The sequence below is a fragment of the Chironomus tepperi genome, unplaced genomic scaffold, assembly GCF_022539635.2.
Source record: "Chironomus tepperi strain 1889 unplaced genomic scaffold, CSIRO-AGI_Ctep_v1 contig_423, whole genome shotgun sequence".
NCBI lineage: Eukaryota > Metazoa > Arthropoda > Insecta > Diptera > Chironomidae > Chironomus > Chironomus tepperi.
In genome coordinates, this window is record NW_027226545.1 from 602217 (window position 1) to 623574 (window position 21358).

General features: G+C 33.2%; 1 protein-coding gene across 1 annotated transcript in view; it reads left to right on the forward strand.

Moving 5' to 3' along the window:
* LOC139097486 (netrin-1-like) overlaps positions 1-21358 on the forward strand; it is a 67545-nt gene that overhangs the window by 41745 nt on the left and 4442 nt on the right. Inside the window, exons 3-6 of the mRNA XM_070649357.1 lie at positions 12050-12199; positions 12278-12379; positions 16631-16696; positions 21064-21286. Of these exons, the coding sequence (XP_070505458.1) occupies positions 12050-12199; positions 12278-12379; positions 16631-16696; positions 21064-21286 (541 nt within the window). The remainder of the gene's footprint in view (positions 1-12049; positions 12200-12277; positions 12380-16630; positions 16697-21063; positions 21287-21358) is intronic.

Consider the following 21358-nt stretch of genomic DNA (forward strand, 5'->3'; position numbering starts at 1 on the left):
CCAGTGCCTCTCAGAATAAACACATAATCATTCTAAAGATAGCAGTTCTCAGTCACATCTTCAAATTCAGATTCAGTTTGGATTCAGTCCCAACTTTTTTATGACAAATATCATCCCAAAATTTACTCAACAATTGCATAATAAAACCCATAAGTTCTCATATCCCAACCATTTATTTACTTTGAAATGAGCATTATCAATTTCATTTTAAACAAATTTTCATTTCCCAATTTTCAATATTGTATCCAATTTTAAACATTATTCCCTCTGAATCAAAAGCCCATTCCTTATTCTCACAATATTATTTTATGTATGGAAGTCATGTGAAGAAAATTAAATTTTCAAAGATTTTAAATTGCTTTACCGCATTTCAGGGTATTTTTCAATTCAGCATGTACACAATAAGGAAAACTAGCAAAAAAAAAGTATAAAAGTTTTATTCAATACAAATTGCTATACATTTCACATACAATTCACACTTTATACTTTTCATATTGAATATTGTGAATGCGGAATAAGGAGTTGAAAAATGGACACAGATGTGAAAATTTCATTAGTTTTTATGATTATTGTTATCTTTGTTCTTTTTTTTTTTTCTTTTGGAATGTCCAACAAATGAAGTTTTTTGTTATGTCATAAAAAAAGTTTTGACTTAAACTTTATTGCTGGGTTGGGAGTTTTGTGGATGAGGAATGAACCCTTAGGTGGATTTTGGGAAGTTTTGATGATAAATCATACTGAAAATGATCAGATAGGTATATAATATTTACATAGTAGGGTAAATATTGAGTAACTGTGTCTACAAATGCCCTTTGGCTTAGGAATCTAACATAAAATGGCTGAACTCAGTTCGATAACTCAATTTTGGAACTGTTCAAAACTAAAGGCGTCATAAGACCTTACTTTAACACTTGACAGAGCTCAATAATTGAAGAACATGCACTTGCAATAATTTCTAACTTCTTCCGTTCCGTTCTATGTTTTAAATTCAATTTTTTTCTAGTAATTCTGTGATCAGGGCCATATACTGTCGTAAAAATCGATAAAATCACGATTTTTATGATTTTTACGATAGTGCCTGACCTTTGTTTTACTTACTTACTTAGTGGAACCATGCTCCGACTTGGAGCCTAGATTATTACAAAAGGCCTTCCATCTGACTCTGTTACTGGCCACATCACAAAGCTTGTACAGATTCTCTGTTTTGACATCTAATGATGAAGGGTCAAAAGTTAGTGATTCTAAAAATAATTAAAGCTCAATAAATTAATTCTTTAAACTGAACTTCGTGAATCGCTTACATATCAATTTAATGATTCTTAAAATCAAGACCAAGACTTTGAAGAATTTCCATGTACTCTCGGTCTCGGTCTCGATCTAATTCAAAATTTACCCAAAACTAATATTCAGGAAACCCTAGTAAAATGACCACACATTAGTCATCCTCCATAGTTTCAGTACCACTGCTCAAATCCCACTCTGTCTGAGGGGACAGCCTACAAACTTAGGTCTGGTTTCAACCTAAAAACATTCATTCCATACTCTTAAATCTTCCTTATCTAAAATAGTCACAAAATCACACAATTTCAGAAATAAATCCCCATGAGGGTATTTGGTGACACAAAAAATATCAAACAATCCATAAGCTTTTTGAAAAAAAAGGCTTGAAAAATTACCCATGTCATCCATAAAATGTCCATATTTAAAGCAAAACTTTTCCACTAACCAAAATCTCACAGCTAGCAAAAATTTTCATACACATTGAAGTAAAACTAGTCAAGGAGAAGATTTAAAGATCCACAAAAGAATGAGAATTAAGTAAAAATAAATGCATGAATAGAGAATTGAAGTAAAGGAGAACAGCCAAGAGCATAAAAAAAAGAGAGACTTGATAGTAAATCTGTCGTAAAATAAATTGGATTCAAAAAAAAAAAATTGGAAATGTAAAAGTTTTCTCATTTCTGTGAATGGAAATTTGAACTTCCTTTACTTGATAATCTTGTCAAAATGTAATCAGTAATTCAGCACATGAAATATCCTTCGATTAATTTTTTTTTTGGCAAGATTAAGGAATGAATTTTAATGTATGGCATATTTCCATCATTTTCTCTGACAATGTAGGCTGAATGTTGTTATGATTGTCGATGTTGTTGTTGTTGTTATATTTACGTATTTGTGAATTATGTCTGTCACTTTATCCACTTGACTTTATCAGAGATATAATTTCACACGTCATAAAATTTTCGGAAAAAGTCTCACGCAATGTTATAAATTGTGATGTGCTCATAAAAGCGAGTATGGGAGTTATTTTGAAGGTTGTTATGAGCGCTGTTGGAAGAGTTAGTGACTTAGTGACTTTAATATGAATTATTAACTTTAATGGGGTTTTTATTGTTCTTTCTCATGTCTTGTGTGTGCATAAGAATGAAAATTGAGCCTCAAATTCTGACTTTTCATGAATAAAGTCATGTGTGCTGTCAGGATAGAATGAAATCAGATGTAACGAGTCATTATTGGATGATTCTAGGTTACCAAGGGACTGAGTAATTTTCTGGAGTGTTTTTTGTATCTTTGTTAACGCAAAATGTCCTTATTCTTGAAATCACATTGCTCATGTCTAGAATTTATTGTTTAAAGCCAGATGCTGATGAAGATAAGGTTCTAGGTTCAATTTCAAACAGATCATAGAGTGCTCTTTCACTTGTTACATCATGCTAACCTATGAAGAGCATGTCTACCTAAATGGACATGTCTATGAGTACACTTAGTCAAAGGTGTGGAGTTGATCATCAATATTTGACTATTTATCCGTATTTGGTCGATTCTTTGAACTCTTCAGTTATGAATGCTTGATTTTAGTAAAATCAATTTTCCAATTTTACTCCTTAGCATGTTAGGGACATTTATTATTGTCCAAGTGGCATAATTGCTCTTATGTATTGATGTCTACATGGCAAATATTCTCTTAAACCTGGCAACTTCTTTCCTTTAAATTCGTCAATCATGTTCATACCTCTAACATTACAAATCAAACTCCAACACCCACTGCAAACCAGACAATCTAAGAATAGACTTCCTCATAATCGCCTACACAAACATTACATCAAATGAATATTCATTCACGAAACCTAAAAGAAGAAAATAGTGAAAAAAAGACAAAAGGATCATAAAAGACGTGTTTTTCCTCCCATTTGCCACTTTTATTTGTTTCTCTTTTTGGTTCGTTGAATGTAAAATAAAAAAAATATATATTTATATCTATTTATTTACCATTGTCTCATCGTCTCCATTTATACTGTTTTTTTGTTGTGACAAACGCTTTGTGCAAATAGCATTAAATACCTTCAAGCGATAATGAGCAAAAGTATTTTCATTTATTATCTTCCTCTCGCATATTTTCAACCCTTGTTGTTTTTAAAACAGCAAAATTGTGTGTGTGTGTGCGAGTCTGTATCACTCACCATTCAACCCCTTCTTCACCTTTTTTTGCTGCTCTCATTTCCTCAGTTTTTATTTCAATAGTGATAGAAGTGGAGTGAAAAAAAATGAAAACAGATAGGCGTGATTAATAAATAACGTAATTACCCCTTTTGAATATTTTTAATATCAAGCATAACATTAAGAATCCTTGAAATTTTTTTGATGATATTTTAATATTAAAGGTAGGAAAATGTGTCGTCATGGAAATCATTAAAGTAGAGATTTGTATAAAATGGATTAAAACTTGTACCTTAAATTCTATCTAGTCAATGCACCCGGAAAACATACGGTGAGAGTATGGACAACAATCCGACCTCTAATTAAATACTTACTAGAATCATGCTCCTATTTAAAGCCTAGGTTGCTACTAGGGTTTCTGAAAAACGGCATTTTTAAAAAGCGGCCGTTTCCGTTTTTTTCTGAAAAACGGCCGTTAACGGGTCCGTTTTTTTAATGTAAGGGAAACAATACGTTGCATTCAAATTGAAGTCCTTTTTGATTTGCACATAAAAAATTTACTTCTAAGAGTACACCGCAGGAAAAAAAAATTGACGAATATTAATTTTCTTAGTTTAAATTTTTATTTAAAAATTTTTTTTGAGTCGAAAAATTAATAAAATTTTTGAAAATTTTCCAAAAATTCAGAGAAAAAGTCATATTGAAAAACGGAAAACGGCTAGCAAAAAACGGCCGTTTTCCGTTTTTATTTTTTCGAAAAAACGGCCCGTTTTCCGTTTTCGTTAACGGCATCAGAAACCCTAGTTGCTACAAAATGCCTTCAATCTAACTCTATTGCTGGCGGAATCACAAAGCTTGTGCAAATTCTCATTTTTGACATGTAACTGTCATTCCTTCATTACAGTCCTACGGCATGTCGCTGACAATCCGATCCCAGGCCGACTTGATTCTGGTTTGAGATCCGGATTTAATCGAATCTGGTCTGTGTCCTAACATTCAATCAGCATGCTTCCATATTACAGAAAGATCACTAAGGCCTTAAGGTGGTCTCTTTGCCTGTTAGGGGTGGCCAGAGTCAAACTGGCTTGTGGCCGATTTTTCATCCATTTCTATGACATGTACCTTCCGGGACATATTAACATATGATTTAGTGCCTATGGAAGGGTTTTAAATAACGAGCACATCATGCATCTAATTAAAAGATTTATAATAGAGGTATCATATGACTTCATTAATATTTTGTTGAATTATATCAAAAATATAATTGCATATTAAGTTTCTATTACCTTATTTATTTCAATGAAATGCTCTTCATGGTATTAACTTCAATTAATACTATAATTTACATGCATTTGCATAATTGCTTGAAAATTTTGAGAATGTTAAGAAATAAATTGCTCATTATGTAGATACAATGTAGATTTTGACCTTATGAATCCTCTTTTATATTTTTGTATAATCTTCTTACGTATTATAAAAGGTTTGGGATGCATTGTCTAGGGCAGTGGTGGGCAACCTGTGCTGAGGTGTGCCATGACACATAAATAGGTGGCCCATCAATGTATGTATAGTTTAAGTTGTTAAAGCAATGTACAGTTACATATCTCAATATTTATGTGAAATTATACTCTAAGGATTTGAATTTGAATGCTCAATCAAGTCTCTACGCCTCACTATTTAGATCAGTGATGCCAAACTGTGTGCTGCCACAATTTGTATTATAAAACAGCAAAGTAGGTTTAAATTGATTTGTTTTTGCTCTTTCACCTAATTGTTCTATCTTAATGTCAATCATAAATCTGCCATCGTAGTGACTGTCACCAACCTCTAGCATCCTTAACGGCAGAAGAGTAGAATCGGGGAATTCAAGCTATATTTGGGCAACTTACCCAGTGTAAAAGTAAGGCCGGTTTACCTTTAAATGCTGGTCTCTCATTCAATCCGTAGATGATGACGACTAGTTAGTCCAAAAGTGTTGTCGATGTGAAAACAATTCACACAATCCTCACAACATTAAATATCACCAAAAGACCAGAACCTCAGAAAAACCACTCAAATACACATTCATTGCTAAAAATATCTCACTAAAGCAAATTCTCCTCATTTGAAGGTCGTAAATCTTCAAAACTCAATACACGTAAATCTCCTAAAATTCCCAGTCAAAAAACATCCAAGAGAGATTTTTCAACAGCATCACCCACGTTGTAAATGTCACATCATCCATAAATCACTCCCACTTTTCACAACGAGATAAAATAAGCGAAAAGAAACAAAAAACAACAGAAAAAAGAATCCGTTCAAAGCACGCGATAACGACGAAAAATGAATGGAAAGAAATAAAAGAAATCGTCTTCCTTCCTTATGAGCTTCATCTCATTCTGTGTTTTGTTGCAAAACAATGGAGCGTAAATTTACTTCGAATTCCAAATATTTATCTTTCTTTACAAAACTGCGAGTCACTCGACTGAGCACGGAGAAGAACTAAAGCTAAAGGATTAACTTTTTTTTTGCCTTGTATAAATAACACGATAGAGGAAGCTAGCTACGTAAGAGTCGTGCAATAATTCTTCTGATGCCATAAGATCTCAAAGAGCATATTTAATCGTTTGAATAAATAATAGAAGCAAACTTTATTTTTATAAACACAGCGCATCTGTCCCTACAAATAATTGTGTGTACTTCCTTTTCCATTTTCCTCGATTCCTGGTAGCTATGCATGCATGTGTAGTGATGCAAAAGTAAGGGTAACAAGTGAACAAGGGATTCAAAAAGTTTATCCAATAAATTGCATACAGCAGTGTATTCTGAATTAATTTTTTTTTTGTATTTTTCCGAGGAGAAAATCTTAAATATAAATAAAAATTATGTAAAGAATTTTCGGATGAAATTGAGTCAGTTCCTTATTTTAATTTTGTAATGTTTATAAAATTATGGAAATATTTGGAAATGAGATAGGGAAGTATTTAATAAATAAATGTAATTTATTTAATGTAACAGAAGTGACTTGTTGGTGCTATGGACTAGTTATTTTGAGTCTGGGCTCGATTACTTACTTATTTACTTCGCTGGTCATACAGATCAGTTGTAATCCATGTCTTTCTACAGGAGTGGCTTGAAACTGGTCCTTGAGTTTGACTCCCAACATTTAATTAGCATTGCAAGACGAACAGGTTTCAGTAAATGAACTCTATTTTAGGAATTTCATGACAAGTCCACAAGTATCAATTTGTAATTAGACGTAAGGTCGACTAGTTGTAGCTGGTACCACTCGATTTTCATCTTGTATATATAAATTTTAGCTCATAGCCTCTCAATTTAAGCTAGATATGGCCACTTAGGACCAACACTATGCCAATTTATGACAATGATGAACTCTTTGATGGGAACAATATTGGTGTTGCAATGTTGTCTGGCTCTTAGTACCGATGCATCGCCCTTCTTATGTCACTATTCAATGCACATTGCTATGTAACAACACTAGATGTTATTGTTTGACGATCTTAATTGTAATAGGTGACTTAAATTACAATATAAATTGAACATTAAACAAAAATTGCTAAAATCTTAGCAGACTCTAAATATTTTAACCTTAAACTGCACTTGCTTAAGTCAAGATGATCAAAAATTCCGTCCCAATCCAGTGTGATTCTGGTTTTCGACCAGATTCTTTTAAATTCTACTTCACACCAGAATCAAGTCAACCTATGATCAGAATTTCATCCATTTCTGCACCATGTGCTTTACTGAACCCATTCTCTGAGAACCTGAATTCATAGCTTTATAATCGTTACAATAATCAACAAAAATTCCAAATTCCCTCATCGATAAAACGCGTCTATCGCACAAAACTAAAAATAAACTCACACTTTGAATGACATCAAGACTCTTTCATAGCACCATGATCCTCAACAAAGCTCCTTTCATCTCCTTACATGCAGAACTAAAAAATTGATTTAAAACATGACTTGATTACAAATTTAATCAAACTGGGTTAAATTCAACACGAGTGGATCTAAAAACTTCTACTTTGTTGTCCCTTTTTTGCTCGCTTTTATCGCTGATGATTATGACCAATATTAAGCAAATTAAAAACCCTATGGAATATTAATATTCCCTTCTATCTCTTTCAACATTTGTTAATTATCCTAAACACGTTCATGAATAAATTATTATTTTGTCGTAAACATTTTTTTTTTCACTTCTCCCATTCGTGTTTGCCTTATTTACAGCAATTGAGAGAAGAAAAGTTTAACCATTGGGGCCGAGACACAATAAAAAAGTTTCTTTGTTGCGAAATAAGGGAGAAGCAGATGCAATGCATAAAATGTTTTTCGAGAATGTTCTCGTGGTAAAATGGTTCGGATTTTTTGGGGAATTTTGGAGGTTTTATTGGTGAAAATGAAGGAAAATAATTTGTTTGGTGATGTGATTCAGCATTTCAGAGGATAGGGATCTTATAATGTGAGTCAGTTTGCTTGAGGAAACCCATAAAGGGTCTGGAAATTGAGTCGTGAATCATTAACAAATCTAGTGAATTTAGTCATGCTTAATATAAGATGAAATTGGCCAATTGGTCAAAAAGTTATAAAAAGTTTAGTTCCATTCTACATTTAGCTGTTAAGAGACTCTTGTGGACAAATGGAAGAAACCCTTTCCGGCATCATGCTAGTGTAATTCAATATTAACAATTCGGCACGATGCTGTTCCCTAAGCCACATTATTGGGAGATCTTAAAGCTCCATGACTAATCTAGGTTTCTTAATTAATCAATAGTTAATTAATAAGGCAAGTGACATGAGAAAAAGTATAAAAATAAGGCGTCAGAACAGCTTCATTCTTGCAAGATCTAGCCAGGTGCCTTCCTTGGTCAGTCAGTGTAAAAATGACAATATTAAAGCAACCCAAATAACACAATTAACTTAATTGAGGCTACATACTTGCGTGAATCTGCGATTTAAATTGAATCCGGTACCAAGTTAGAGTCTCGTCGGTTTGAAGTTGGATTTTTGATTGATTAACCAATTTGTACTATTCGAACAACATCTTTAATAATCCTATAATTCTTGACAAATTGATCAACAAATCATTCATGCAATTTCCATAAAGGTGTTCCTTCCCCAATTATCCCAAAAAACATCTCCATCATTTCCCCATCAAAATTCCACTACCAGCACCAAGATTGCGAACATCATATGATTCTAATTCTTATGTATATTTGCCTGACTGCCTAGCATTTACCTAGCATATAATATAACAAAAGATTCCCAAGAGACTGCTCGAATGGAAGTACAAAAGTTCAAAGAATAATTAACAGTTGATGAGATTTAATAAATTATTCATGCTCCCTACTTTAGACTCCCTTTGACTGGATAAAAAAATGTTTCTCCATTATTAAAAACACACACTACTGTAAGTGTGCATATATATAGCTATTCGAACAAAAAAAAAAATTAAATTTTCATAAGCGATGTGATGATGGAATTAACAGGAAGCATTAGCTATGATGCTGTTATGGAAACGTGCGCGGATGGATGAAAAAAAATGCTTTTAAATAAATTAATTCCGTCGTTTTAATAATCGCTTGATGAAAAAAGAAGTCTATCGCTATAGGAAACGGGAAAAGAGGCTTAAAAAATTGAAACTTTATATCATCTTGTGTTTGTTCTATTGAATGAAATTTGAGATTACTTATTCCTTATTCCTGTAAAGTTCCTGACAAATTATTCTATGGTAATTTATTAAAATTACTAATTTGACTTAAACTTTTTCAATCTTGAGGGATGCCTTGAATTTATTAATTCTCGCGGTTCACGGATTTTTGAATGAATTTCAATTTTACAGTCTTTAAGAACTCAACGGAGCAATAAATTCCATAAAATTAATAATTTTATAAGTTTACTTCTGGAACTTTCACAGCAGGTGTTTTTGCTGTGGCTTGAAAGTTTTCAAAAAATTGTTTATTAAGGTGTGGAAAATTAGCGAAATTATCATAAATTTTTTGTTATTAGAATATTTGGTTGGTTTGCTAATAGATGCTGGTTTGGGTTGTATTTATGGAAAATTAGTGTCGTAAATTTGATGAAGGAAGTTTGTGAATTAATTGAAGAATTTGAGACTAAGTAGGAAGAAGTTAAAATTATTTTAATGGTTGTATAAGGAACTTTTTGAACTCAATGTTGTCTGCGACAGCTAGATTATATGATGAAAAATCCTCAAAACGAGAAAAAAAATCAAAACTGGATGCATTACATCTCGTTATTAATCTGAACTCGACTTGACTAAACATTAAATATCTCGACTAAAGTAGATTTGACTAGTGATAGATTACATCCGTTACGTTACTTGATTGATGGACATTATATTGTATAAAATATTTGAACAAATGTTTAGCTTAATAATTAAGATAAAAAGTGTCCTCCATTTTCCACGAGGAAGCGTACTACCAAATCTAAGCAAATGTCAAGTATATGTTTTATCATAATGTTTCCTGATATCGCTAAATGTACCGCTTGCGACTGAAATATTTACCGGAATATGTATGTGAGTACCACAAAGAATAGAGTCATAGCTTCTTTAAATTAACTGAAGGGTGACAACCCACAATAAGGTTAGGGATGGTCAACCTACCATTTCCGAATTAAATAGCTGTATTCATTTAACCTTTACAAATAATTCTTAAACAAGATATTAATAAATGAATTATTCATTCAAAAAGCACAATTCGATAAATCATAAATTCAAAATCCAGCTTCAGGCCGACGTGACTTTTCAGAAGCACCAAGTCGGAGTCAACCCGGATTTTTGATCGATTAACCTATTTGCTCTATTCGAGTTTGTAGAATTATTCAATGAACTCTCATGGGAATTTCTAATAATTAGAAAATACCTTCCATCTAAATTTTACTGCCCCAAAAAGTTGACCGACCTTTGTTCTTATCTGATTATAATAAAATAGCACTTACCATGCGAATGTGTCATGTTACTGAATTATCTTTTATTGCCTTCCCATTATTCCCGCAGACATTTAAAACTATTTTATTTACTAAGCATTCCCACAAAAATCTCTCACTTCCCATTAATATTCAAATAGACAGCAATTTTCCTATCAACTTAACTAATTTTATTGCCCCAATAATAATTTTCCATATCATGCCTAACTAGAACTTTTTTACGATTCTACAGCATAATTATTATTTATTTTTATTTCGCCAATTTCCTTCCCAAAAAATACTTCTCATTTCCTGTCAATTGCCAGCAATACAATAGTTCTCACCCTAAAAAATTGAAAGCGATCTGTTTGAATAAATTTTGATGAGCCTTCCTTCATTTGTTCACTGCTGATGATGGAAGACGCATAAACAACATAAAATGAAAATTGAAATGTTATCGCAATTTTCCAGGCATCAATTTTTTTTTCTCCTCGCATTGAAGCTACTCGATAATACTGATGCTGTCGTATTGATGTCGGGTTTGGCTTTAACAATGTTTGTCGTTTATGATTTTTCATATTTTATGAATAGAAAATTCAAGTTTGTAGTATGAATGATTTTTTTTTCATCTGTAGATGACGATTTTATTTCTGTTCTTATAAGAAGTATGGAAATAGATGTTTAAATTGAATTTGTCGAATCGAACATACATATCAGATCCTCGGAGAAGGAAATACATTTGTGAAAATTTTTAAATTTTTCATTGATTTTTGTCTGTCGATGATTTTTATATTTTAGATACCCTTAGAAGAATTTATATGAAATGTTTAATACTTTTGAAGTTTATATGGTTGAAGATGACGTCAACTATGGGAAATAACGTTTATATGTTATATGGCGCATTAAATTATTCTATGCGCAGTATTGGAGTCTATAAAATTACGATAAAACTAGTTAAAGTCAAGTTAAAATGTTTTTTCCCCTTGTTAAATTTATTCTACGCTCAACAGTTGCGCATAATATAAACTACCACCATTGTTTTGGGAATGGTTGCGCACCACAAAAAGAAAATGTCTACGCTCAAAGGTTTCACGTTACAAAAAATTACTTAACGCACGATGGTTACTCGTCATAGTAAATTTATTTGCCGCACAACGTCTAAGCACAATGGTTACGCATGAATAAATATAAAAATTAGTCTAGGTGTGTGCAATGTAAAAACTGTTCTATGTACAATAGTTACGCGCAACATGAAAATTGTTCTATGCACAACATTTGCGCGCAAACTTAAACATTATTCTACATACAGCTATTGCGCGTCACATAAATAATATACTACATATAACAGTAACGCGCAGCATAAACAATTATTCTACGCACAATAATTGCGCGCAGCAAAAATACTACTGCGCTCAACAGTTGCAAGCATCATAAAGATAATTCTACGTACAACGGTTGTCGACAAAATATAAAAATTTTCCAATTCTATTCCCAAATAAAATAAATCTCCACAAGATCACGTCCTCCATATCCATCCAAAAGCAAGGAAGCAAATCAAATAAAATAAAAAAGACATTGAAAGCAAGAAAAAGTTTTCGAACATCAATAAGGAAGTTGTGAGACATGCAGAAATGACTTGAAATATTTCATCAATTTTTTCCTTTTTCTATATATTCCCACAGCATGTGATTGTCATCCAATTGGATCATCAGGCAAGACGTGTAATCATACAACAGGACAATGCACTTGCAAGGATGGTGTAACCGGGTTAACATGTAATCGATGTGCTCGAGGATATCAACAAAGCCATTCACATATCGCTCCATGCATTAGTAAGTAATTGATTGAATTTTTCTTGTTCCAATTTATGTCATTGACTTTTTTTTCGGGGAATTTTAATTTTTCTATAGGAATTCCAAGAGTAATAAATGCAATGATGACACAAAATGAAGCACCCGAGCAACCAAATGAAGATCCAACTTATGAACGTTATCAGTCGAGCGAGCAGAAAGGTAAGGAACATCAATTTGATATGATCTAATTATTACTCGAGGGAAGAAGCACAAAATTATGTTGGAAGTGAAGTCAATTTAGAGAAAAAAATGAACTAAAGCGAAATTGTTTCATGAAAAATTACTGTTCCCGTGAGGAATAGCTATCTATAAAGCTTATTGTGATTGAATCAAGCAAAAAAAAAGTTTTCAATTCTCATTCACATCAAAATCTCTTTCCACTTCCAAATGGTTTTCCAATCCATTAAATTTTAATAATTTAATACGTCAGCAGAATTTTGTAAGAACCGAGAATAAGTAGGAGAAAATAGATAGAATGCCATTTTACGACCATAGCTGAATCATTCAATTTTTTATTTAGCACTTTAAATGTGAATCACTTTTTTTTCTGTGCCTTATTTCTAATTTTCCGCATCGGCAAAGTTTTCTTCTTTTTCTAAATCCACTCGCGACATAAAAAATACTTATTTAAATGCTGCCTTCAGGGGTGTCGATGAAGAATTTGTGGTTTGATTTGATTTTATTTTTGTTGAGCTTATTACTGAGTTATCTTGATGACATTTTATGTGCTCAGGTAACTTAATATTGCAAATTGTTTTGTGAAAGTCAGAAGCTTAGAATCAAATTATTTAAGAACAGGGATAGGGACATGGAATTTGGCTTGATCTCAAGATTTTGTGATGAAATCAAATAACTTCTCGAAAGGCACACGAAGTAGTATAGACGAAAGATCTTGTCTTAACCCCGGATTTCACAGAATCTTGCCCTAGACTAGAATTACGACGACCTGATTAGCCTGTGTTATCCTGTGTTTTCGGCTTTCATATCCAAACAGACGCAGCATGTCGATCCTGATGAGATGTATAAAATGGTCTCAACTGAGTTGGATGTATTTGGATTCTCATTTAGATTCGATCTTAAAACTTAGAAGTTTAAGCCGCATAACCTTAGAATTTGTTCTAGCTAAACCTCAGACATGTTTGTGTATAGGTCCTGGTATAGATGTAACGCACTATTTCATGAATAGTCTATATTAACGCCATAGTATTCTCAATATTCCAAAATGGCAGAAGTTATCGAAATATAGAGCTATCTACAGACGTCTTTAAACGCGGCAATGAGCCGTCGTGCGCCCTAGCAAAGGAAGTGAGAAGTAAGAAAAAATGCCATAAAATAGTGGTTTCGGGGTCAAAAATTCTCTCGGTCACAAAAATTCCTCAATTTTCTAGATTTTTTTGAGGAAAAAAATTCATGAATTCTTCTAAAAAATTCCAGCTCAACTGAGGATACGTCTTTGGGCCTAAAAAAGGCTACGTTCCTGATACTGTCTAAGGTTAAGACTATTCCTATGCAGGATGATCCCTGAGATAACTCTCCACTCTTTCCATATTCCATATCATGTCCCAATCCCTGGTAATTGGTTAAAGTATATTAAATCAACTTAATCCCACTCCTTCAACCTTAAGCTCCAAAAAAGTTTCTCAACTTCTTCCTCACTTTCCCCTGACGTAAAGAAATATCTGCAACGTACGAGATTCAGCATATAAAGTTCTCTTTTTTCGTTGGGATCAAAAATCAATTTAACTTACAGTTCATTTTTATCACCTTAACTGTGACGAACAGTAAGTAAGCAAGTGTCAACGGTAGTAAGCAATAAGGTAAAGCCATTTAACAGGATGGGATGGAAAAGACATCAAAAAAAATTTTCATTTAATACTAAAGAAAATGGAAAAGAAGAAAAACTTTTTTTATTTTTATCCATGCGACAGCTCCAGAATATGAGATGAGTGGTGAAAAAAGTTTTTATGCTGTACATTCATAAAACCGTGACTGCATTCTTATGCTTAATGGATTGTTTGTCCATGCTGTCTATGTGTATTTATTTTTATGATGATGTATATCCATAAGGCTTATTCTATAATGAAAAATATCCATCACATCTTCCTGCTTTTAAGTGCCTTAATTACTTGGATAAGTTCCTTTAAGGCAGTAAAGGAATTTTCTCATAAAAAAGCGTGAAGGAATTCAGAGAATGCTTTGATGAAGCCTAGTCGATATGAAGTTTATTGTGCCTTAGAAAAAATTCCCATCTTCTTCTTACTTCCATTACCTTACCTACCTACGTACAATGATGATTTTTCATGTGTTGCGACAGAATGTGAAAATCCATTAGCACGAAATATTACAATGCCACTCACCATTATCATCAAATGAACGATTGAAAGGATGTTGAGCTTAAAAGCCATTTAACTGAGTGTGAACATCTTTCATAATGACTATACCTATACACAGATATTAGCAAATTACAGTGAAAATGAACAATGCAAAAATGATGAACTTTAAGTTGAGCATCACAATAGAAAGCATATCACAATGGACCAACTGAGGAGGAAGAAACCCGACCATCGGCACTTGTAATCCTCTCTATCGTCTTTTTCTCTGAATGAGGCACACACAAAATGTGCTTCTTTTCTCATCGATTACGTCTGTCCATTTTTTTGCCCTATTCATCCTCTTTGCTTCTCGCCTCTCATTCTCTTACTGCCTTTTTTACTCCTCATTCAATAAAAAAAATATTTTTATGATAAATCATCATCATCCATTTCTATTCTTTTGTGATTTTCATTCATTCGCAATATCCTTCTTTTGTAAGTGAAAATGGCTTCGAGAACTGAGAAATGGAGATTCATATTATTTTTTATGAATGTTATGATAATGTTGTTAGGTCAACGAACCTTGTCCCGGAAATGGAGAATAAAGGTATTAGGAATGTTAGGTGTAATTTGCCATTTTTTTTCAACTTCTGGGGGTTGTACATATGTGGTGGGTGAGGTTTTAAGTGGATTGGGATTCTGAAACAGAATTTTTGGAATCTATGGAAATTTAATGACAGATGTGGGCAGGATGAGGTGTAATGTGAGGTGGAATGATATGAATTAAGGAACTTCCTAGCTTAGCGGAGCCAGAGGAATGGACACACGTCCCATTTCCAAGGGTTAGAAACGGGCTTGTACAGTACAATTTAGGCTATTGCTTTATAAAGTGTCACTCCGCGGAAAGAGTGTAGAACTGATTTACTTGCTTACTTAGATGACCATACTTGGACGATACTGATCAATTGTGATCCGTGACCTCCTAAGGTTGCTTAGCTTGGAGCTAAGGATTGTGGCTTGTTAAGTCATCGTACATTGTGATAAGTAGAGCTTCACTTTATTTTGCTGTGCTTTCTTGATGTCAAAACCGGGATCGAGACCGAGACTTCTGGAAAGCATAGACTTCGCTCCATTCTATGGCTTAAATTGAATGTCTCCATCGCAAAATGGGGAGATTGAGGCTTGATTAAAGCATGGTGTGGCTAAAGCCACATAAATTGCTCGAGCCCATTGAGTGTTGTGAACATGCCATAACTGTACTTTGATACCCACAAATTCCAATTTTAGACACCCAACACTTATGAACAGCCTCACATCCTCACATTGTGATAAAAAAAATTATTTTCATCAATTTCCATGGCAAAAAATTATACGAGGCATGAAGCTGGAATGAAATAGGCTTTAAAATACATGCTCGTTTTTATTGAAGGATTTGTGACATATTTATTTCCAACAATATGTGATTTAGCGTGCCTCATTTTGAGCATTACTCATGAATTGTTGAAGCCACGCGCTAAAAAGAATCCGTTGACATTTTTATGAGAAGCATTTAATGAGGTACTGAAAAAAAAAAAATATTTTTTCACGAAAATGAGAAGCTTGACATTTAAGATATTGTAATTTAAGAATGGCTTATTGCCAGAAGTCAAATTTGATTCATAACAAATTTTCGTGATTTGTTGATTTTATGGTAATAAGAAATTATTCAACTTTTTGACTTTCTCGGTATGAAAAATGGCCTAAATGGCTTGAAGTGGATTTATGATTAAATTGAATATTCTTTAAAGTCAACAGAAACTCTTAACAACTTAAAGTCATCAAATTTCACAGCTTGAACTTTAGAAATTTAATAACTTTTCATCAGATTGAAATTCAAGCCTACATAAAGTATTTTGAGTAAGATCCAACAGCTTACAATCTTCTTCCCTCATTATATTCATCTATCGAAAAGCCTATGGTATTAAAAAAATCACAATAAGCATCTAAGCGTAAACATCAAGCTGTCATCAAAATCACAAGAATAATGACAAGCCTGTTGACACTTTACATCCTCTAATTTAAAATTTTTTCTCTGTTTTTCTTGTCTCTTCTTTCACAGAATGTGGCCAGTGTCGAGTAAACTCAAAGAAACTTAGTCAAAATAAGTTTTGCAAACGTGATTATGGTAAGTTTGATGGATTATTATTTATTGTTTTATTTTTAGCAAGGGTGAGGCATTATCGGGGAAATTATTATCAACAGGCAAAGAAGGAGGCTCTCGAAAGCTTGCTATACTCAAGTGTGCTAGTTATGCATGCTCATAAGTATTATTTTCAGCTTGTGTTGTTCTTGAGAACACGCTCTTTGACTGCTAGGGTATGATGTACAAAATTTCATGATTTATATGACTTTGTGACAAATACTGGATGTTTTGGGAGCTCAATATGAATGGTGAATGTAATGTCTTGGGAAAAAGTCTTATTTTGAAGCTATATTGTATGTCAAATAGATTAATCGATCGAAAATCTGAAATCAGGCTGGTGTAACTCTGAGTTAGTAACGTATTCGACTTTAATCCGACACAAGGCTAGAGTCACGTTGTCCTGAGGCCGGAAATTTAATCGACTTACCGATTTGTGCAGTTCGGATACCTTTTAAGCTGTGATTCATAATATTGTGCATTTAAAGCAGTATATAGGCACCTAAAAACTCCCTAATGCCTTTTTAATGATTCACAAATTCACAAGAATCTCCAACAATTCCAACTCAAATCATCCCTTCTTCCGGATCCAAGCAACTCACAGCATAAAGCTCAGCATCGTCTCATTAAAAATACATCAAATAGTCACCTTACCCTGAAGAAAGCATCAATATAATTCATAATATTTTATTCAAAAAAAAGCGCGTTTAGGAAGCACGTTAATGGATAGGAAAGGGGAAATAATTGAAAGTAATAATTCATTTATGACTTCGACCTTTATAAATATGTCTATATCGACGATACACATAGAAAAAAAAATTAAAGAAAAATAAAAATTGCCATAGATTTTAATGCTATTAAATTAGTCGCATGTCGACCCTTTTTTTTGCGAAATTTTACTACAACAAGAGGGCGATAATTGAAAGGGAATTTAATTAACTCAACTCATTCCAATCGTCACGCAGTCAACTTCCTTTGCTTCATCCGTCGCTTTTCTGCCTCAGTCATTTATAAACTTTATGGAATGAAGGAAGTCGAAGAAGAAAGGAAATTATTAAAAATTAATTGTAACATAATTCATAGCAGATATGACATAAATTTAATTTTCATATTCCCGCCCTCATAAAACCACTCTTTAACTAATGATCGTCCTCATAAATTCATTTATTTATGACTTTGTCCTTTTTTACTTCCTCTTCTTCGGCGATTTTTATCAAAAACGTGTGCGAGTCATTTTTCTTCATTTTTTATGATAAATAAATTGACATGCATGGGTTGAGAAAAATGGGATAGGAGCTGTTTGGAAGTGCAGGGATGATGGAGGGTTTGATGTGCATTCTTGGCATGAATATTGAGGTTGAGGTGCTTCTTGAATTCTTAAAAGTTGCAATTCCGTCTAGTTTGTCAATAATTTCTTCTAATACCCACAACAAGTCACTTTATTGTACTCAAAATACGTCTTTACGCCAGTTAGAGCGGATATAGAAGAGCCCCAACAAGAGGAAGGCATCCATGTATACTTAATGGAAGCCTACCAGCTCTATTTTGACCTAATCGCTTTTGTAGCGTTTAAATCGGAGGTCAACATTGCTTCTGACCCACCTGACACCAAATTCGGACAACATCAGTCCTCTAAACCCCAAATACAGGACATATAGACCAAAAATCTCCACTTCCGCTCTCAATAATCCCATCCAAACTGCAAAATCCCCTAAAAAATTGAAATTTCCATAAATTCTCCCTAGTGATGACGATGATGATGTTATACTTATATCGAGCATTACTGTTTATGCAATCACCAGCAAATGTATGCATACACATAGCAATATGTACATATGATTAATGTTCCTATGTGCTCCTGTCCATATCAAAAAAATCCCCTCCAATATTCATATATTCGTATGTGTATTTGAGTGCTAATGGGGTCATCTGGTAAGGAAAGGATTGTAAACTGTTCTTGCATGTCGGTCGCCGATGTTATGAATAAAAAATGAAACTTTTTTCTTCTCTTCTTCCTATACAGCAATCATAAAGTGAACGAGCTTCAAAAAAAAAATTATGGCTATCAAAAGCCAGAAAAAAACATCATAAATTGTGATGAAAAATGAATTCATATATTCATTGTATTCATGCTGTAAAGGTTGGGAAACAAACTCTCTCTTTTTTTTTGTGTAGATGTGTAGATCGTTATTGGATTTTAATGAACAGCTATATTTCCTTTAATAGCCTTCCAGGCAATTCGGAGCAGCTGCATGTTATGTGGGAATAAAAAGCGGGGAAAAACTTAATGGAAATTTATTTCTTATTTTTTGTGCATAATTTAAAGGTGCTTGGGTGCCCTTGTGGTGAGAAGGAAAACAGTTAATTTAATTTATTGGAGTTGTGTCCTTGGTATTTGAAGTTAATGTGATTTGATGGTTAATTTGTTGGGTTAATTATGGGAAATTATTGATAATTGTATGGGAATTCGGGAGAATTTGGATGGTTTGTTGTAAAGGAGACAAATATGGAAATTGTCTAGGAGCTGTAGCATAATGATGCTGGAACTAGATTCAAGATTCGTTAGGTCAATTTATATTTTAGTTAACTGCTTACTCTCGAATAACTCAAGTCGGTTATTTGATCCAAAATCTGGCATCATAGCATTGTATGGATTTAAACCAAATCCGACAGAAATCCAGGACCACGCTGACTTACTGCTGGATTTTTGATTACTTAACCAACTTGCTATTCGAGACTATTCTAATCAAGGGTGTAAAGCAGAACAACCACCTTTTTAATCAATTTTCATAACTTTTCGACCATTTTTGACTATTCGTGATCAATTTTGATCAGCTTTGCACTCTTCATACTCTTATTACAAATCAATGCATCCATAATATCCTTAACTCTACCCTCAAAAATGCCCCATCAACAATACATTGAACAAACAAAAACCCCCAACTGCTCCAATACATCCATTATCCTCAATATATCATGAACTTTCAAATCATATCACTAAAAATCTATATGAAGTCACTACAAAAATGTACGTGTTTATCTCAAATTCCATTCATTTACACTAGTTCTGTTTCATTGTTTACCAAAACAAATGAAACGGCATTACACACAAAATTTCATGAGTTTTTTTCTCGATACAACAAAGACCTTCAAATTCCATTTATTTTAATGGATTTTTTTTTCGTTCCTTTCTTTTCTGCTTTTTTTCCGCATTTTTTGGTGTGCTGAAGCACGAAAAAAAAAGTAAATTCAGGAAGTTGAGAGTAGAAAAAAATGTTTAAATGAACTCTAACGGCATATGATATGGAAGAAACCTTTTTTTTCTCGATCTATTACAACATGTTTCACTTGTTTTACATACCTTTCTATCCCTTTTGTGCTGGCTACTTTTAGCTGAAATTGTTTGAGGATAAGATGTTTAGTTTGTCCGTTGTTGAGAGCTAGTTGTGTCTTAAGGCAGTTTTGTTGAGAATTTTGAGAATTTTCTTACATAATGTCAGTTTTTGAGGCTTGGATGCTATGATGAAGCATTAAATTGATCTTAAATTAATCAGCATTTTGAAGAAAGCAAATGTTTCAAATATTTTAGTGCCATTTGTGCCAAGTGATATAAAATTGGCAAAATTAATGCTCATAAACTAAGAATTCCGTGTTTCTTCCTATTAACTGCAAAATAAAGCCTTATATTGTCCGTTATGAGGTCACCTTGTACGCTAGGGTACCTCTAGGTCACTGTATTAATGGTTAGTCGCAAAATTGTCCTAATAGCACCATTGTGGTGGATTTTGACACATTTTCGCAGTGAAAATTGAGATTTGTCACATTGTACTGCTCGGGATACAGAGTCTTGAACAGAATAATGTGAAATTATCACATTAAGGCAGCCCCTTGTTACCTTAACTCTCATATATCCTCAACAATCCATCACAATGCGCTCCATCACCCCTACAACTTCAAATACATTTCCAATAAAAATGTTTTCTATTTGATCTAAGCAAGCGAGCAAAAAAAAAAGGTTGTTTTAAAATTTATCCTTTATTTTTGCACATTTTTACAACACACAGTCATTGTTGTCCGTTCCAACAAAAGAAGCGGAAACGATTCAAAAAAAAAGAAATATTTCCAATTATCGATAAAGAATTTTTCATTCTTTTAGGGATCATATAGGGATAAAATGTAATTTTTGATCCCATCAATAACAGAATTGAGCGTATGTAAGCATATATGGAGTAGAAAATGTGATGAATGGATTGCCGTAAATCCCCAGCAAATTACCTAATTTACTTTCACTTTTATCCTTCGTCTTTAATGTTCCTTTTTCTTTTATATTTTTTTTCTCCTTTCTAAAACAGCAATCATGGCAAAAGTTATAGCTCGAGAGGTTGTACCATCAACGAAGAAGTCGGCTGAGGATCAAGGCAAATCTGAATCGGTGAAATTTACTCTCCAAGTGAAGACAGTATTCCGTAAAACTGAGGATAGTGTTGTGAATGCAATGAATAAGAAGCAGAATGTGTCACTTTATGTCTATTCGAGGGATCTTGACTGCAAATGTCCTAAAATTAAAGTCAAAAAGTAAGTATGATTTTTAATGTGAATCTGATTCTCATACATGATAGGGGACAAGCTATACTTGACATAGGTTTT